Here is a 15,721-nt window from a genome sequence, read left to right as displayed (position 1 = left end):
TTACAATGCTCCCGGCCAACTTAAGCACCTTGTCCTCAAGGTGAGCATTTGGATAAGTGGCAAAGAACTTTGTAACATCCTCCCATGTAGCTTCCGTTTCTCTCTTCCTTCCCATAACACCAATACTTCACATGTCTTGGAAGGGGATTGGCGAACCTGCAAAATATCCGAAGGCTGCAATACTTCCTGTAAATCGGCTGACAAAGGAGGTCAAGTGGCGGTTGCCTGAGTGACGCCCTCAGCTCTCTTAAGCTGCGAAACATGAAAAACTGGGTGCAAAAGACAATCTTTAGGAAGCTCCAATTGATAAGCTACCCACCCTACCCTTTGGCTAATTTTATAAGGCCCATACAACCTTGAACCTAGCTTCTCATTGAGTCGATTAGCCAAAGTCTTCTGTCGGTAAGGTCGCATCTTCAGATACACCCAATCTCCCACCTCAAAAACGACCCCCTGACTCTTCTTATCGGCATAATACTTCATTCGCTGTTGTGCTTTGGCCATATTAAATTGTAACTCGTCCAACATCGCATCCCTTTCTTGTAATAGTTAATCCAAAGAATCCACGGGAGTTTGTTGGTGACCCATACGAACCCACATGAGGAGGCACTCTACCATACAATGCTTGAAAAGGAGTCATCTTGATGGAAAGATGTGGAGAAGTGTTATAGCAAAATTCAGCCCAATGTAACCATCGTACCCAATGTTTCGGTTGCCCATTCACAAAGCAACGCAAGTAGGTCTCCACCATTTTGTTCACAACCTCGGTTTGCGGGTGGTAAGCGGTACTCCGTAATAACTACGTATCCTATAACCGAAACAGCTCCCTCCAAAAAACACTCATAAAAACTTTATCTCGGTCAGAAACGATAGAAGTAGGGAAACCATGTAAGCACACCACCTCTTTCACAAACTTAGCTGTTACTGTGAGAGCCATAAATGGATGCTTGAGAGTGATAAAATGCCCAAACTTGGTCAAACGATCAATCACAACCAATATGGTATCGACCCCTTCAGACGTGGGTAACCCTTCAATGAAATCCATCGTAACATGCTCCCAAACTTGAGAAGGAATTGGAAGATTTTGTAGTAACCTCGCCGGAATTTGATCCAAACTCTTAGCTTGTTGACAAACTTGGCATGCTCTAACATATCGCGTGACTTGCTTTCGCATTCCTTCCCAATACCATTCACCCGCCAACCGAAGATAAGTTTTTAATTCCCTGACGTGCCCACCTAAAGGAGAATCATGATACTCTCTTAATAAGACCGGAATAAAAGGAGAAGATTTAGCTAACACATATCGACCCTTGTATAGTAAGATGTTGTTTGAAATTAAAAATCCGGTGGGAACTTGTTCCCCTTTCTCGACGGCTGCCCGGATACGAACTAATGTCACATCGTTGTTAACCTCCTCTTGTAGAATGCTCCAATCTATTCCAAAAGAACTCAATAACGCCCCTAATTCCATTTGACTATAAGAAATTCTCAATAACGCATCAGCCACTAGATTATTTTTGCCCGAATTATAATCAATCAAGAAATCAAAGCCCATTAACTTCAACACCCATTTTTGGTAATCCCCATGTACCTCCCATTGTTCCAACAAATGTTTCAAGCTTTGTTGATCCGTTTTCACCTGGAACCGTCTACCCAAAAGGTAGTGCTTCTACTTCAGAAAGGCAAACACTATGGCCATAAGTTCCTTCTCGTAGATGGATTTGTTTCTAGCTCGCGTTCCCAAGATTTTACTATAGTATGCAATGGGATGTCTATCTTGCATCAAAACAGCCCCCAGACCATATTGGGACGCATCAGTCTCCACCACAAACATTCTCTCAAAATTCGCATAGCTAGCACGGGAACCTTAGTCATCACTAACTTCAAGTATTGAAAAGCTCGTTCGGCTTCATCATTCCAAGCAAAGGAATCCTTTTTGAGTTGATTGGTCAATATCCTAGTCAATGTGCATAACCCTTCACAAACTTCCGGTAGTATCCCATCAACCCAAGGAAACCTCGTAATTCTTTTAAGTTCTTTGGAGATGGCCATGAAGTGATCGCGGAAATTTTCTGCTCATCTACCAAAACACCAGCTGCTAATATGACATGCCCTAAATATGCCACTTTATCAACCCCGAAATTACACTTGCCCCCATTAACTACCAAAGAGTGCTTGCAAAGACATTGAAACACTTGAGCTACGTGACTCGGATGCTCCTCTCGTTTCCTACTATAAATGAGGATATCATCGAAGAAAACCAATACAAATTTTCTCAATAAGGACGGAATACCTCATGCATCAGTGCTTGAAATGTAGATGGAGCATTTGTCAAACCGAAAGGCATACAAGAAATTCATAATGGTCTTCATGGGTCCTAAAGGCCGTCTTGTGCACATCTTGTGCACATCTTGTGTCTTCTTTGATAAGTCTTAAGGATCATTGGCACTGTGGGTGTTACATACTTCTTGTTTAAGGACACTATTTAGATACATTTACAATGAGCAAACCCCCATGCCCTTCTTATATATACCGCGATATCACCTTCTTACTCGAGAAAAGCATAACTTCATAACAAACACTGGAATTATCATAATGAAAAACAAACTAACAAAATCGCCAAAGTCGTAATATTCTCCTCTAGACTATAGCTTTTGCTTCTTGCCACGCATGTTATACACATATTTGGTGCACCATCCTGCATCGCACAACCACAGTGTGCAATTGCAGTTTTGGTCGTAATTTTGATTGTGGTCATGGTGATATCTTAACGGAGTGATGAAGGTATCATATCCTCACATATCGGGTATCAATGCGTCACATATCGAGAAAGAGTCCAAAACCATGAGATATAAACACCTTTATAACTCGAACAATGTGAGCTTTTATACTTCTATGATACCGGTAGTATGGTTTGAAAGATATAAACACCTTTATAACTCGAATAAGATATGATACGACTTTGTTTTTGCACTCTAATCAACACATTATTATCTCCTTCATGTTAAATTTCAAACATTCAGACCCATATAATTGTGTAGATCATATATGTATGCTATAAAGTTTTCCTTCTAAGCATACAAGTAGCTATGGTCACATCTCTCCATTCAAGCCATCTTGTACTTAATCTCATCCTATTAATAATCAACATTAGACGCCACCTTTTTTTAGTTAGACATCAACATTAGGTACTTGAAAACTAAGTTAGTGATAGGTACTTAAAGTGGTTTCCATGGACTTACTAAGAGGAATATTTTAAAGGTTGATATGAAGGATCTCTAGATTAATAGAATGACTATAAGTCCACTACTACGACCACAATGTATGAGAGGTTTGATAAATAGAAGCGCAAAACAGGAAACGACCCCTGTATCGCAATTTAGATCATTCGTACCGAAACAATGAGGATTAGCAATTGAACCGCAATGAGCAACGAATCTGTTGGCTTGAGCCAAAGTAATTTTCAATCCTAATCCCATCTTTTAATCTCTAAATTCTCATCCCCACATACCAAACACCCTCTTATCGTATATGTAAGTACTTCATTCAAAATGACTATCTACTTTTTATTGAATACCAGTGCATTATAAATAGGTAAGGGTAGCCTAGGAAATATTCAAAGTGAGTATTTAACTAGTACTCCCTCCGTTCCTTTTTGTTTGTCCACTTTATGTTTGTCCACTTTAAGAGAGAGAAATGTAAATTAGATTTTTGAAGTATATATTAAAGATAAAATATATTCATGTGAGATCTTGTTATATTTGTCTTGATGTAAAGTTTTTTAATTTATAATTTTTATAATTTTTTATGATGCGTACTTAGAAATATTAAGGCTTAAAATTTGCAAAAAATGTGTGCAAAAGGTAAAGTGGACAAATAAAAAGGAACAGAGGGAGTATTACATTAGTTTTATTTTATGATTTCTTTTATTTTATGATTTTCTTTTTTATTTTCCCTTTTATTAAGTGTCTTAGATATAGGTATGGGTATAGTCTTGGAAATATTCAAAGTGAGTATTTAATTAGTATTACTTAAGTTTTGTTTTATGATTTTCTTTTTTTTCCCTTTCGTTCCTATATTTTCTTTTCAATCATTTTAAGTTTTTCCTTTTTTCTTTTACTTTTATATTTCTTATTTTTTTTCTTTTTATCCCTCTATTTATTTCATATTTTCCTCCTAATCTTTTCATTTCCTTTTATTTTCAATAGTAATCAGTGTTGGTCATTTCCTACGTTTTCGAAACTACGAATTAACTTTCTCATTTACGTTTTCGTTTCTCGAATCAGATCAAATTTCGTTTTGGATAACATTGGTTTGATAAAAAGTTCTATACCCCTACCTTAGTTAACCATATAAATGATCTGTAATTAAGTGAGTGCCCTAACATCAGCCAAAAGAAGGAAAAATAAATAGATCAAAACGGAAACAGTCAAGTAGTACAAAAGACAAGGAAATAAAAATACTTTACCGCTCGACCACAAAGATACTCAAAGGAAAATCGTGCAACCCCATTGCAGCTTTGTAAAACATCTAAAGTCCTGTGTAATTATGCATAAAATTTTAGGCCATGTGTTGCACATTTAAAACATCATATTAGATTTGAAGAGCACAATTACTACCTTCCAAACATCACTGGAATAGTTTTATTTGTCACTAGCCCTCCATGTTGGTTGGTGACCTCATGCCACATTTTTTCAAATTCTTGCAATGTGTTGCTATCTAAAGGATAAAAGTAGTGAACCTGTAGATGAAAGATATATGAAGTAAGAAGGAAAAACAAACTTGCAAAGTAAAGATTGCAAATAGTTCATTACATGAATTTCACAGAATTTACAAATTAAACTGAAGGCAAACACCACCTGATTTATGGAGCTCTGGGATATAAGTCGACGATAATCAATCTCACTTCCGATCAAAACATTCTGGCAATGCTCTTCCAGCTTCTCCACCAATTTTAGGAAGATCTCTTTCTGCATCCCATCCTGCAAATAAAAGATTTTCAAAGTCCATATCAACCATCAAAGACATGAAATGCAAAATGTCAATAATTTTTTTAAACATGATGCTAGAGGCAAGTTTCAAAGTCATTTTGACTGAGTTCAAAGTTGCAAGGAGACAGGACAACCGGATCCCTAGGATGTGCATACAAAGGTACAAGGAACAGGGAAGTCAACCACACTTAAATCATTCTATAAAAGGCCATTGTTAATATTACTTCTAACTTCCAAGCATGAAATAAATTAAAAAAGGCAGATGGACAGAATAACATGTAAACGAAAGTCTGTGCAAAATAAGGAAGATAAAACATCATATTAGAAGTGACCATGACCATGACCATAAAAAATTAAAAAAAAATTAAAAAAAAAAGCATAAAAAAAGAATAAAGAAAATCATTAATATTAACACATCCAAGTTTAAGAAGCCATGCCTACCTGGTTTAAGTCTCTGGGAGCTCTATTACTGGTGGCTATAAGTACAGTACCAGTGCTCAACAATCTGCTAACAATTCCAGATAGGGCCACAATAGCAAATACATCAACAGCCTGGCAGAGTACAAAGAGATGGCAAGTTGATATGAGTAGCATAACCAAAATTGCAACCTAGTAGTAGGAGCACAACTTATGTTTCTTTTGACTAGCTGAGGCCATGAAGATTATCTAATCTCATGAAAAACCAAAAAAATAACTGAAAACAGTGAATAACACACATTATAAATCATATGACACAGGACTTGTGAACGATACATTCTTAATGATGCATGCCAAAGTAGGATGTACATTTCAGGAAAAAAAAAACAAAAAAAAAAAAGAACTTAGAAAAGCAAAAGCTATATGTAATTGGACAACTTGAATTAGAGAGGACCTGACCTCAATATAACATTAAATTTGAAAGATCACAAGGCATAAATTCACAATCAGTATTCAGATGGTGAAATTCGATGGTCAAACATACATGTTTATATAACATATAGGCTAAATGCTCAACTAAAGATACATTTAAACTCCCTCTAAAATGTAAGGTATCTGAAAATTAAAATTAGACTGAAAGTAATCTTCAGTTTAATTGTTATTTTAGCACGAATAATGGAAGTTATTTTCACAAACTCCGCTAGTGAGTGCTTATCGCTTATTGCCGGCCCAAAGCCCGGATAAAGGAGAAGGGTGAGCGGTGGGTTAGTGACAACAAACTTGGTAAAACGTAGTCACATCTCATGCTCATGAACCAAAAATCAATTCTCGAGGGGCGTCTATTACTTAGCGGCACGATACACTTCTTAGGCTCGGGTGTAATAAAAAGTATGCAAAGTATGCTAGATCGTCGTCCAAAAGCGACGCATCACATTCCCCGAGTGTTGTGTCAAATGAGCAAGGGCAGGTTACTTATACAAGGACGTCGCCCAGAAACTACGGCACACAGCCAAGTGTGGTGTCAAATAAGCAAGGGCACATAGAGTTGAAGCATAGGAAAATTAAGAAAAACAAGTGGTCTTAGGTTAAGAATAGGATCTTGGATATCGGTAGCTTGACTGCTAGATTTTTAGAGCTGATGGATATAATGGAAATGAGAAAAATAAACATTTTATGCCTACATGAGAAAAAAATAGGTTTGAGATAGGGCTAAAACGATATCAGGTGAAGGGCAGGAATATAAATTGTGGTGCTCATCATGGAACATGTAGTAGAGTTATGTAGGAAGAATGATAGAGTTATAAGCTTGAAAATTATACATGGTAATGAGATTTTGAATGTCATAAGTGCCTATGCACCGCAAGTGGGAATAGAGGAATAAATTAAAAATAAATTTTGGAAGGATCTCAATGGTAGGGTGCAAAATATAACAATGAATGAGAAACTTTATATAGGAAGAGATTTAAATGAGGTATGTCTCAATGGTTACGAAAACGTTCCTGAAGGTTTTGAATATGGAAATAGGAATACAAAAGGGGAGTCCAAGTTTGGATTTACACTATCATACGATTTGTGGGTTGCTAACACATGATTTAAGAGAAACAGATAGCCATCTTGTGACTTTTAGAACTAGAGTAAATGCAACCAAAACTGACTACTTTTTGACAAGGTTGATAGATAAAGGTAGTTTCCTAAACAGTAAGGTTCGCGTTATCCTAGATGTTCGCCTTCAAGCAAGACCAAAGGTAAAAAGAACCAAAGATATTAAATGGTGCAGACTAAAAGAGGATAATGCTAAAGTTTTTGCTGAGAAAGTTATTAAAGAAGCAGATTGGAAGATGACTTCGAATGTAGAGGATACTTAGACAAAGATCAAAAACTTACATTATTTTAAAAGCTACGGAGATTTTAGGAGAGTCAGGTGGTAGTATCGTGGTAAAGAAGGATACAACGTGGTGGAACAAGGGGGTCAAGACAAGTATCAAGGAAAACAAAAAATGTTACTCCCTTTGTTTGTTCCCACAAAGAATGTTCACGGGAATTAAGAAAAATATAATCTTTTAGATGAAAAATATAATCTTTTAGATGGTGGATATATTATTTTATTGAATATAACAAATTAAACGGATGTAAAAAGGGGGACTATAACATTTAAAAAATATAATAATAGAGTTAGGGGAAAATACATAGGGACCACAACTATTAAAAAGTATGTCCAAATAAAGTTCAAGGAAAACATGTGGAGACAATAAACAACATAAAAATGTTAATGAAGTTTGTGGGATATATGTGGGGACCATAAGCATTAATAAAATATTAAAATGAGGATACTAAACCTTAGAACTTCAGCCAAAAAAGGTGTTGTTGTGAATGGAAGTTACAACATATAGGCTAAACGCTCAACTAAAGGTACAATGATACTAAACCTTAGAACTACAGCCAAAAAAGCAAAGCATAACTATGATTCCCAACTTTGCTTCGATGCTAAAATAGCCATTTTTTTTTGTAAAAACTTAAGAAACTTTAAAGATTCTTGACTAGAATCATTAAGATGTAACAACTCATAACAGTCTTTTCTAATAATAAGATAACTTAAGATGTATAAGATCAACTATTGTATATCGACGACAATATTGTGACTGACCGCCTCTTTGGTTTCCAAAGTCATCTCACTTCAGAGTTGATGCTCTCCCTTGCGCATTTTGTTATGGTTTCAGAGTTGATGCTCTTTCCTTCCTTGAGGGTGTGGCCATCCTAAGTGAGGCAGGGGGAGGACCATGCAAAGTTAATACTCTTGGGTGACCAATAACAAAGTAGTACTGAAAGGGATAGGTAAAAAGAACAGCCATCAATGAATGAAATTCTCATTTAAGGCTAGTACTCCATACTATTTTATCATGCCAGCGCTTTGTCGTTTCCGCAATCATAGCAAGGCACAACATTCTAAGCTAGGGGGACTCATTTATAAAACTATATTGTCGTACTGTTTGATCTAATTAGAGAGAGATATATATATATATATATAGAGAGAGAGAGAGAGACTTTTTGAGACAAATGGATGATATCAAGTGCCTTGTCAATGATCATGAGATATCTTAAGGCAAGAGATCATGAGATATCCCTAGAATCGGCTTAAAACGCCGGTTATTTACACCTTGACAATTTGGGTACCATCGATTCGGTAAATTTATAAACCTTTACAACGTGGCTTATATGATATGACGTGGCCCTATGTTTGTACTATGCTTAGGTTCTCGTTTTCCCAAAAAAAAAAAAGAACTAAATTGTTGTTATATGATAATAGAACATTTATTTCAAAGATTAAATATATGTAAATCAAGGAAAAGAAAGAGAGAAAGATAACATCATATTTAAGTTGCTCAAATTCAAATTGTCATGTCGCTGGTTTAGGCTTAAGAGCTCAACATGTTGAGAAAAGTGTACAACAATAACTGAAATAATTCGATGTAGGTAAGCAGTAAGCCATTGCTAGTCAAGAAACAAGGGTATATATAGATGTTTTCATCAAAAATGAAAATAAAGGCTGAGAACGAGTTCTTGAACATCCACACATACGTTCCGTAACCTTGTCAATACTCAAATAAGAAACACAGAAATAGTACAGATGAACGAATTTATTGGAAAGAACAAGAATGTATGGTGCAGCCAATAAAAAGAAGTATAAAGCAATAAGGGTGTAGCAATTTTAACCAAGTTCACAAAAATATTCAACCACCAGCTAATTCATATAAGAGCACACAATAAGACTTTAGAGTATCATAAGGTACTAACCTGTATCTCATCAAAGCAAAGAATGCTAGCCCCTCTTTCACCCATTTGCTGACCTACTAGAAAATTATCTGCCACAGCAGGAAGAATGTTTTTCATTTGCATTTCTTGCTTATATTGCTCTTCTGCAGTCAACCATTCTTTAACTTTGCTATCGAAGGGAAGATTCATGATCCAACTAGATATACTTGACTGTAAAGTTTTTTCTTCTATTTGATGCTTCCATAATTTATGCATGTGTTCATGAATTTCTAACATAGCCTGCAAGTGAAAGCATTTCAGTTAAATGGCCACACAATCTGTACCAAGAACCATTTTCCCCAAACTTTTTCCCTTTTTACCTCATGAAAGTGCAACCTTCTTCGATGCTTGACAACTCCTTCTGTTGCACTATAAAACATGTCCATAAGCATAGTTTTCCCTGCAACAACAGCCAGAAAAAGGAAATATCCTCTCTGAAATCACTAGAAGCAAATTTGAGAGAACCCATCCCTCATCTAATTAATTTAAATTTGACTAAGCCAATATTCCATTGAATTAGTGAATGCTCAATGAATGACCTTAAGCTACAAAACTCATGTTTAATCAGACAATAAATAACACCGTACCACTTCCAACATTTCCATACAAATACAATCCTTTTGGAGCCACTGGAGGTACTGGGCGTGGACCACATAAAGAATCTAACTTCTTCTCCCGGTTAAGGTATGAAACCCACTTCCCCACTCCTGATTCTACATCCTGAGATATCCCCCTGAACCAAAAAAATAAAGCACTCATAAAAAGGAAACATTACGATTATAATTTTAACAAATTCATTAAATATGTGAGAGAAGCAATGATCTAAGTTTATTAGGAAAGACAAACATGAAACTTCAGCTACACAATAAAGCTGGCCCAAATACGACAATTCTTAGAGAAAACAACCAGTCCCTTCCCCAATTAAAACAAGGTTCATCCTACCATTAATTTATGACATATTTGCAAGAACGAAAAATCTTAATAGATGAGACACTTATTAATATCCTCCAACTTTGCATCAACTATGACAATACCTCTCCTACTCCACCCCAAGGCCAATGTTGTTTACCATTGCATGCCAAATTGTATTTGACATCATTCCAACAAAAAAAACTCATTGGTCACTCCCCCCAATGAAGCACCATTTTCAAGTTTCATACATGTTCACTTGAATCGCCTACACAAGTGCTCTTTAAAACAGAAAAAGAGCTGTTGATTCTGTCAAAGACTTGCTTTTTTCCTCTTGCTAAATCATCATAGACATGTATTATTTTTTAATAAAAGGATGATTGTTTCTACTTGATAAAGATTTCATCTACAAGGAAGGTCAATGGAATCTAAACACTAACCTAGAGTAGCACAAGTAGTTATAAGTGAATGATCATTAAAGCTTATGAACTTATATCATCATAAGCACATAACTACAAATTTCCTCAACATCTTGAAGAGAAATGCATTAGGAAGAGAAGGCCAGTCATAGTGCATGTAAAAATATTTTTTTTCAGCAAATGTTGAGCACAAAGATAGAAACCTACCAGATAACATTAGAATCTATCCAACCCCTAAGTAGATAATATAGGACAATAGAAAGTTCAAAAAGTTATCCATGGAAAACTTCCACATTTGAAAATAATAGCCAACAAAGAACCACCAAAAGACCTCCGCACACTCAAAATGGAAGGACATAATCAAAAAAGCCGAATTAAGTCCTCATTAAGTTTGTCCAAGGAAAATTAATAATTTTTGTTTTTCCCTTTTTGTGCTCTTCCATGCAAAACATTTCATGTCAAAGAGAACCATCCTCAACAGTCAACACTCATATTGTTCAGCCTCACAAGTTATAATAAAAACTCGACACTATTAGTCTACTACTTCATAGTTCATACTTCATACTTCATTGTACATAGCCATAATATCCTAATAACTCATTAAAGATGGCCATTTTCATTAGTGAATACTAATAGATATTACTTTTATTTAAAAAAGCTCAAAAAATTATTCACTATCTAGACTTAGTTTGCAATTAGATCTCAAAACCAGACGTAAAATTCTTCTAGACATTAAAAGTAACTTGAGATTAAGCAGGGTATCTCACCGAATTACCAAACTCTGAACCAATTTATTTCGCTTCCTTTTAGTTCCTGACCATGCATCCCTCTGTTGCCGATGCTGCGCTTCCTCCATTAAAATCTGACGGTGCTCTTCCTCCCTTTTCTTCTCCCATCTTTCTAAATTTTCCTGGAAGTAGCAGTCCAAAACATGCGAAAATATCAGAAATAATTTACGCAATAATAGATGTTACATATCAACAATCCAGTAAATACATGATATTCTTCCATATCCTTCTCATACTTCTTCAACCTCCCTAGGAGATTTTGCAACTCACAAGCGACTCTTTCTTGATATGGATCATGCTTTAGCTTTCCTTGCTCAACCAAATTTTGGAATTGTATCAGTGGTCCTGCATCAGATGTCTTTAGTCATTATTGTTCCAAATAAATCGACTCTCACAAACTTATAGCTGTAGGAAAGTAAAATACATCAGATGTCTCTAGTCATTATTATTATGTTATTGATATTTTCCTATATTTAGGTTTAGGCTTAATATCTTGTTATTGTTATTTCGTTATTAAGTCCTAATTACTTGTATATATAGATGTGCTATCTCTCATGAATAAATTAATACATATTACGTATTCAAAACCAAAACATAATTCCGCATTAGTTTCTTCATGGTATCAGAGCCTATGGTGTTTTCTGGTGAACTATAATCGGACCCTCATCGGTTGTATCAAAACATTAAAAAAAACAATCAGTATCAAAAACAGAACAAAAAAACTACGATTTCCATGAGACAAATGCTCCAACTTTTTCAAAAATTAACCAAAAAATGAATACATGTCCAACAATAACGAAAAAATTAAATTTCAAAAATTACACCACATAGTGTAAGCAACTGCAAACCGAAATTGTTGATTGGAGGAGGCTCAATCATATCACTGCATCCACAATGGGTCCAAAATGATAAAATGGTGATCTCATGGATTATCGAAAGTATTGATAACGATCATGTTTACCACTTTTATGACTACACTACTACTACTCTATATCTATTGACAAGGATTCAAAACTTTCTCCAAATAGTTTCGCTTCCTCCCATGAATGGAGCTACTGCCACCACACAATGTGAGGTCGCGAGGGGAAGAAATAGAGACAAGGGAGAAATCAAAAGGGATAAAAAAAAATGGGGTATTGGAGCTAAACTGGAGGAAGCTTCCTCAACACATAAATTGGAATCTGCACAAAACTATGACCACATCCACTGAACCAAATTCATCCCCTATTGAGCAAGAATATCACAAGGAAGATATTTTTGAAATTGATCTTATGGCGCCACCACCACAATCAATAACATCACCAGAGAGAAAAGAAGAAATAGCGGAAAACGAAGGAACATATAAGAAGTCTATGATCACAGAGAGTGAGACGGAAGCATAACACAAAAATAAAGATTATAACAAAGTTAATAGTTTTCATGATAACAAAGATGGAAAGGGTTTTGAAGATTCTAGAAAGCCCAAAATTCAAATCTTTGACCCAAATAAAAAAAATAAACCAACCCAATTTGTTTCTTGACCTTTTATCTAAAAATTGAAAATCAATTACGAAAAATTTGCAGAAGAGATTATCTAAATTTTCTTTGTAAAATCAAAAGATCAAACAGCAGACTTTCTGTTAAAGGCAATTGGATTAGAAGAATTGAAAAAATATTGTGCAAGTACAGTTTCGGTCATCCCGAGACCTAACTTGAGGGGGAGTGTAGGAAAATAAAATACATTAAAATATCTTTTCTAATATTTAGGAAATTAAGGTTATTTGTTATTGATATTTTCCTATAATTAGGTTTAGGGTTACTATTCTATTATTGTTATTTCCTTATTAAGTCCTAATTACTCGTATAAATAGATGTGCTACCTCTCATTTATATTTAATACAAATTACGCAAATTACTTGTATAAATAGATGTGCTACCCCTCATTAATATTTAATAAAATTACGCATTCAAAACCAAAACACTATTCCGCATTAGTTTCTTCAGTAGCCTCTCACATCAAGTCAAATTGTAACCAAAATACCATATCAGCACTTTTCACTCACTATCAAGGCTAACTACTAAGAGATATTGCAGATTTTGCAATTCCATATAGAAATTTCCCAAAAGAAAATGTGGTAGAACTTTTTAACATGTGATGGTGTATATAATATATGGGAAAAACAGTACTCCCTTTATGCCGCCGAGTTTGTTAAATTTTTTCTAATAGGATTGTCACGTTAATTTTGCTACATTTTCATATTAAGAACTAACCTCATTTCCAACTTTAAATCTCATGTGTTTATTTATCTTTATGAATGTGTTCCGTTGTATTTAGAATTAATTTTATTTTTGATTTATGGTTAAAACATATTGAAGTGAGAATTAGTTTGATTTTTGTCCATGTAAATTTTATTAACAAATAAATGGAGAAACTATCTAAAGTTAAAGCACATACATTACTGCATCAATTTTCATGTGATTGCTTCTTTAAGTCAATAAACAGCCAGGGCTCAACTTAATTAATAATTGCGAACAAATATAAAAATCAATAAAACCATTCACAATACAGATTTTAAACAACTACTTCTACTTGCCAATTACTATATCAGAAAATGAAAAGATTCTACCTCAAACAGATATTTATAAAAAAAAATAAAAAATTGTGGTATAATGTAGAACAATGAATCATTATGCTGAATCAGAAGAACTAGTGAATAAAACTAGGTTTACAGCAGATAAAAAATTCAATTACTAATCAGCTATCAGACATAATTTCGCGCAAACTGAAAGATTGAGAATCAAATACCAGGATGTTTAGAGTAGAAGCGGATCGAACTGAGTCGAAAATTAGGATAATGACGAACGAATTCGTGGGAGAAGATGTAAGAGATTCGCGAAATTCCTTTGATCATTTTCTGTCGTGAAATGTTTTCAATCGAGGTTTACAGTTATGAAAATTTTCAGAAAAGAAATGTTGAACTGGAACATAGTGGTGACGTAGCGTTGTCATTGTCTCATTGATGATGCGTATGTGTAAAGAATATGATGGTTAGAACTTTATTTGACTTGTTGGCGTCAAAACAAACCGTTGGATTTTGATCATTTAGGTGGCATTATTTAACTCAAGAATTTGAGTAGTTCATTTCTTTATCGGAAAATTGTTGAAAATTATCTAAAATAAAAATTTTTTGTCAAAAATACTCAAAAAATTTAATTTTTTGTAAAAAAATAGCTACTAACAGAACCGTGAATATTTTTGTTTTCTGTCATGTGTAGGTCACGTGGCCAGGTCACACCCATTAAAGAACTCAAATAAAGCAACAGCTTCCTCATTCAACAAATAAGTATCTTATCTTACAAATATAAAAAGACTATAAGTATCTTATCTTACAAATATAAAAAGACTATAAAACTATATATTTCTTATTTGGGAAAAACTAGACAATTGATTTCACTGTTTATGTATGATTGAAATAATCTTATTATGTATATGCCTGATAATTTCATTTGGTTTGAATTTTTTTTGGGTTAGGTTTTTCGTTTGGTATTGTAATTTCTTATGCATTTGTCTTATCTTACAAATATAAAAAGCACCAAAGGATATATTGTTCTTTAGCGAAAAAAATAAATCGTTAATTCATTGTTTCCTCTTTTCCTACATTTCTTTCTCTATTTCTCTTTTCCTTCCTCCTCTACTTTTCGTTCTTCTTCCTCATACTTCCCCTTCCCCTTCCCCTTTCTCAGTGTTTTATTCTTCCTCCTCGCACTTTTCCTCCCTAGAAAAGGTTATCTTCTCTTCTCTCTCCCTTCATGTTTCTCCCTCTACTTCTTCTCTCTTTCTTCAATTTACAAGCCATTTATCCTCATATACCATTTTAGATATAACAAAAGACAATAAGCAAGAATCTTTTTCAAATTCACTTTAAGGGATTAACAAGTCACTCAAACAATAAATCTTCTTCAACAGGGCTTCACTTTTTAGCACATGTGACATGTCAGTCACCCAAAATGTTCATAGTCCATTAAAGTAAGAAATACATGATGTAAAAATAAAGATATATATGACTAGGGATTGTTATCCCTGCGATCTCCCCCTTGATTGTAGTGTATCGGCACGAAATTAGCATCGACTCCTTAATTGTCAATGGAAACTCCACTCGTGTATTCCTCTGGGTGTTCATTTAGATTTTCCTCATCTGATCTGATAAACATTTAATCGAGCTAAATTGCATTTATTTCCTCTTCAATGTCTCCAAAGTGTTTTACTTTGTCCTCAAAGTCAAATAAGACCACTGATTCGGGTATTGAGGGCTCCACTAACCACATAACAATATCATCACCACTATCCGCTTCAACATCTTCTAATCTCTCAGGCTCCCCTCTACTGAAATGGGTTTTCTGCCAAAGC

The 15,721-nt window shown here is 34.7% G+C and overlaps 1 protein-coding gene across 3 annotated transcripts in view; it reads right to left on the bottom strand.

Annotated features, from left to right (window-relative positions):
* LOC130818243 (uncharacterized) overlaps positions 1-14,352 on the bottom strand; it is a 29,406-nt gene extending 15,054 nt beyond the window's left edge. The window contains exons 1-10 of one of the 3 annotated variants that reach the window (XR_009043943.1): positions 14,120-14,321; positions 11,543-11,679; positions 11,314-11,456; positions 9,806-9,951; positions 9,539-9,618; positions 9,201-9,458; positions 5,433-5,543; positions 4,860-4,982; positions 4,620-4,741; positions 4,469-4,538 (exon numbers count right to left, since the gene is read on the bottom strand). Coding sequence is in view for 2 of the 3 variants with exons in the window: in XM_057684338.1 (XP_057540321.1) it covers positions 4,469-4,538; positions 4,620-4,741; positions 4,860-4,982; positions 5,433-5,543; positions 9,201-9,458; positions 9,539-9,618; positions 9,806-9,951; positions 11,314-11,456; positions 11,543-11,679; positions 14,120-14,225 (1,296 nt within the window). In the remaining variant the exon portion in view is untranslated. Of the gene's footprint in view, positions 1-4,468; positions 4,539-4,619; positions 4,742-4,859; positions 4,983-5,432; positions 5,544-9,200; positions 9,459-9,538; positions 9,619-9,805; positions 9,952-11,313; positions 11,457-11,542; positions 11,680-14,119 lie in introns of all 3 variants that reach the window. The other 2 variants (XM_057684338.1, XM_057684339.1) reach the window with 2 other exon arrangements.
* Between the last annotated feature and the right edge of the window lie 1,369 nt (positions 14,353-15,721).

Source organism: Amaranthus tricolor, chromosome 7 (assembly GCF_026212465.1).
Source record: "Amaranthus tricolor cultivar Red isolate AtriRed21 chromosome 7, ASM2621246v1, whole genome shotgun sequence".
NCBI classification, from domain to species: domain Eukaryota; kingdom Viridiplantae; phylum Streptophyta; class Magnoliopsida; order Caryophyllales; family Amaranthaceae; genus Amaranthus; species Amaranthus tricolor.
The sequence above is the reverse complement of the archived record's forward strand: the minus strand, read 5'-3'. Positions and strand labels throughout refer to the sequence as shown.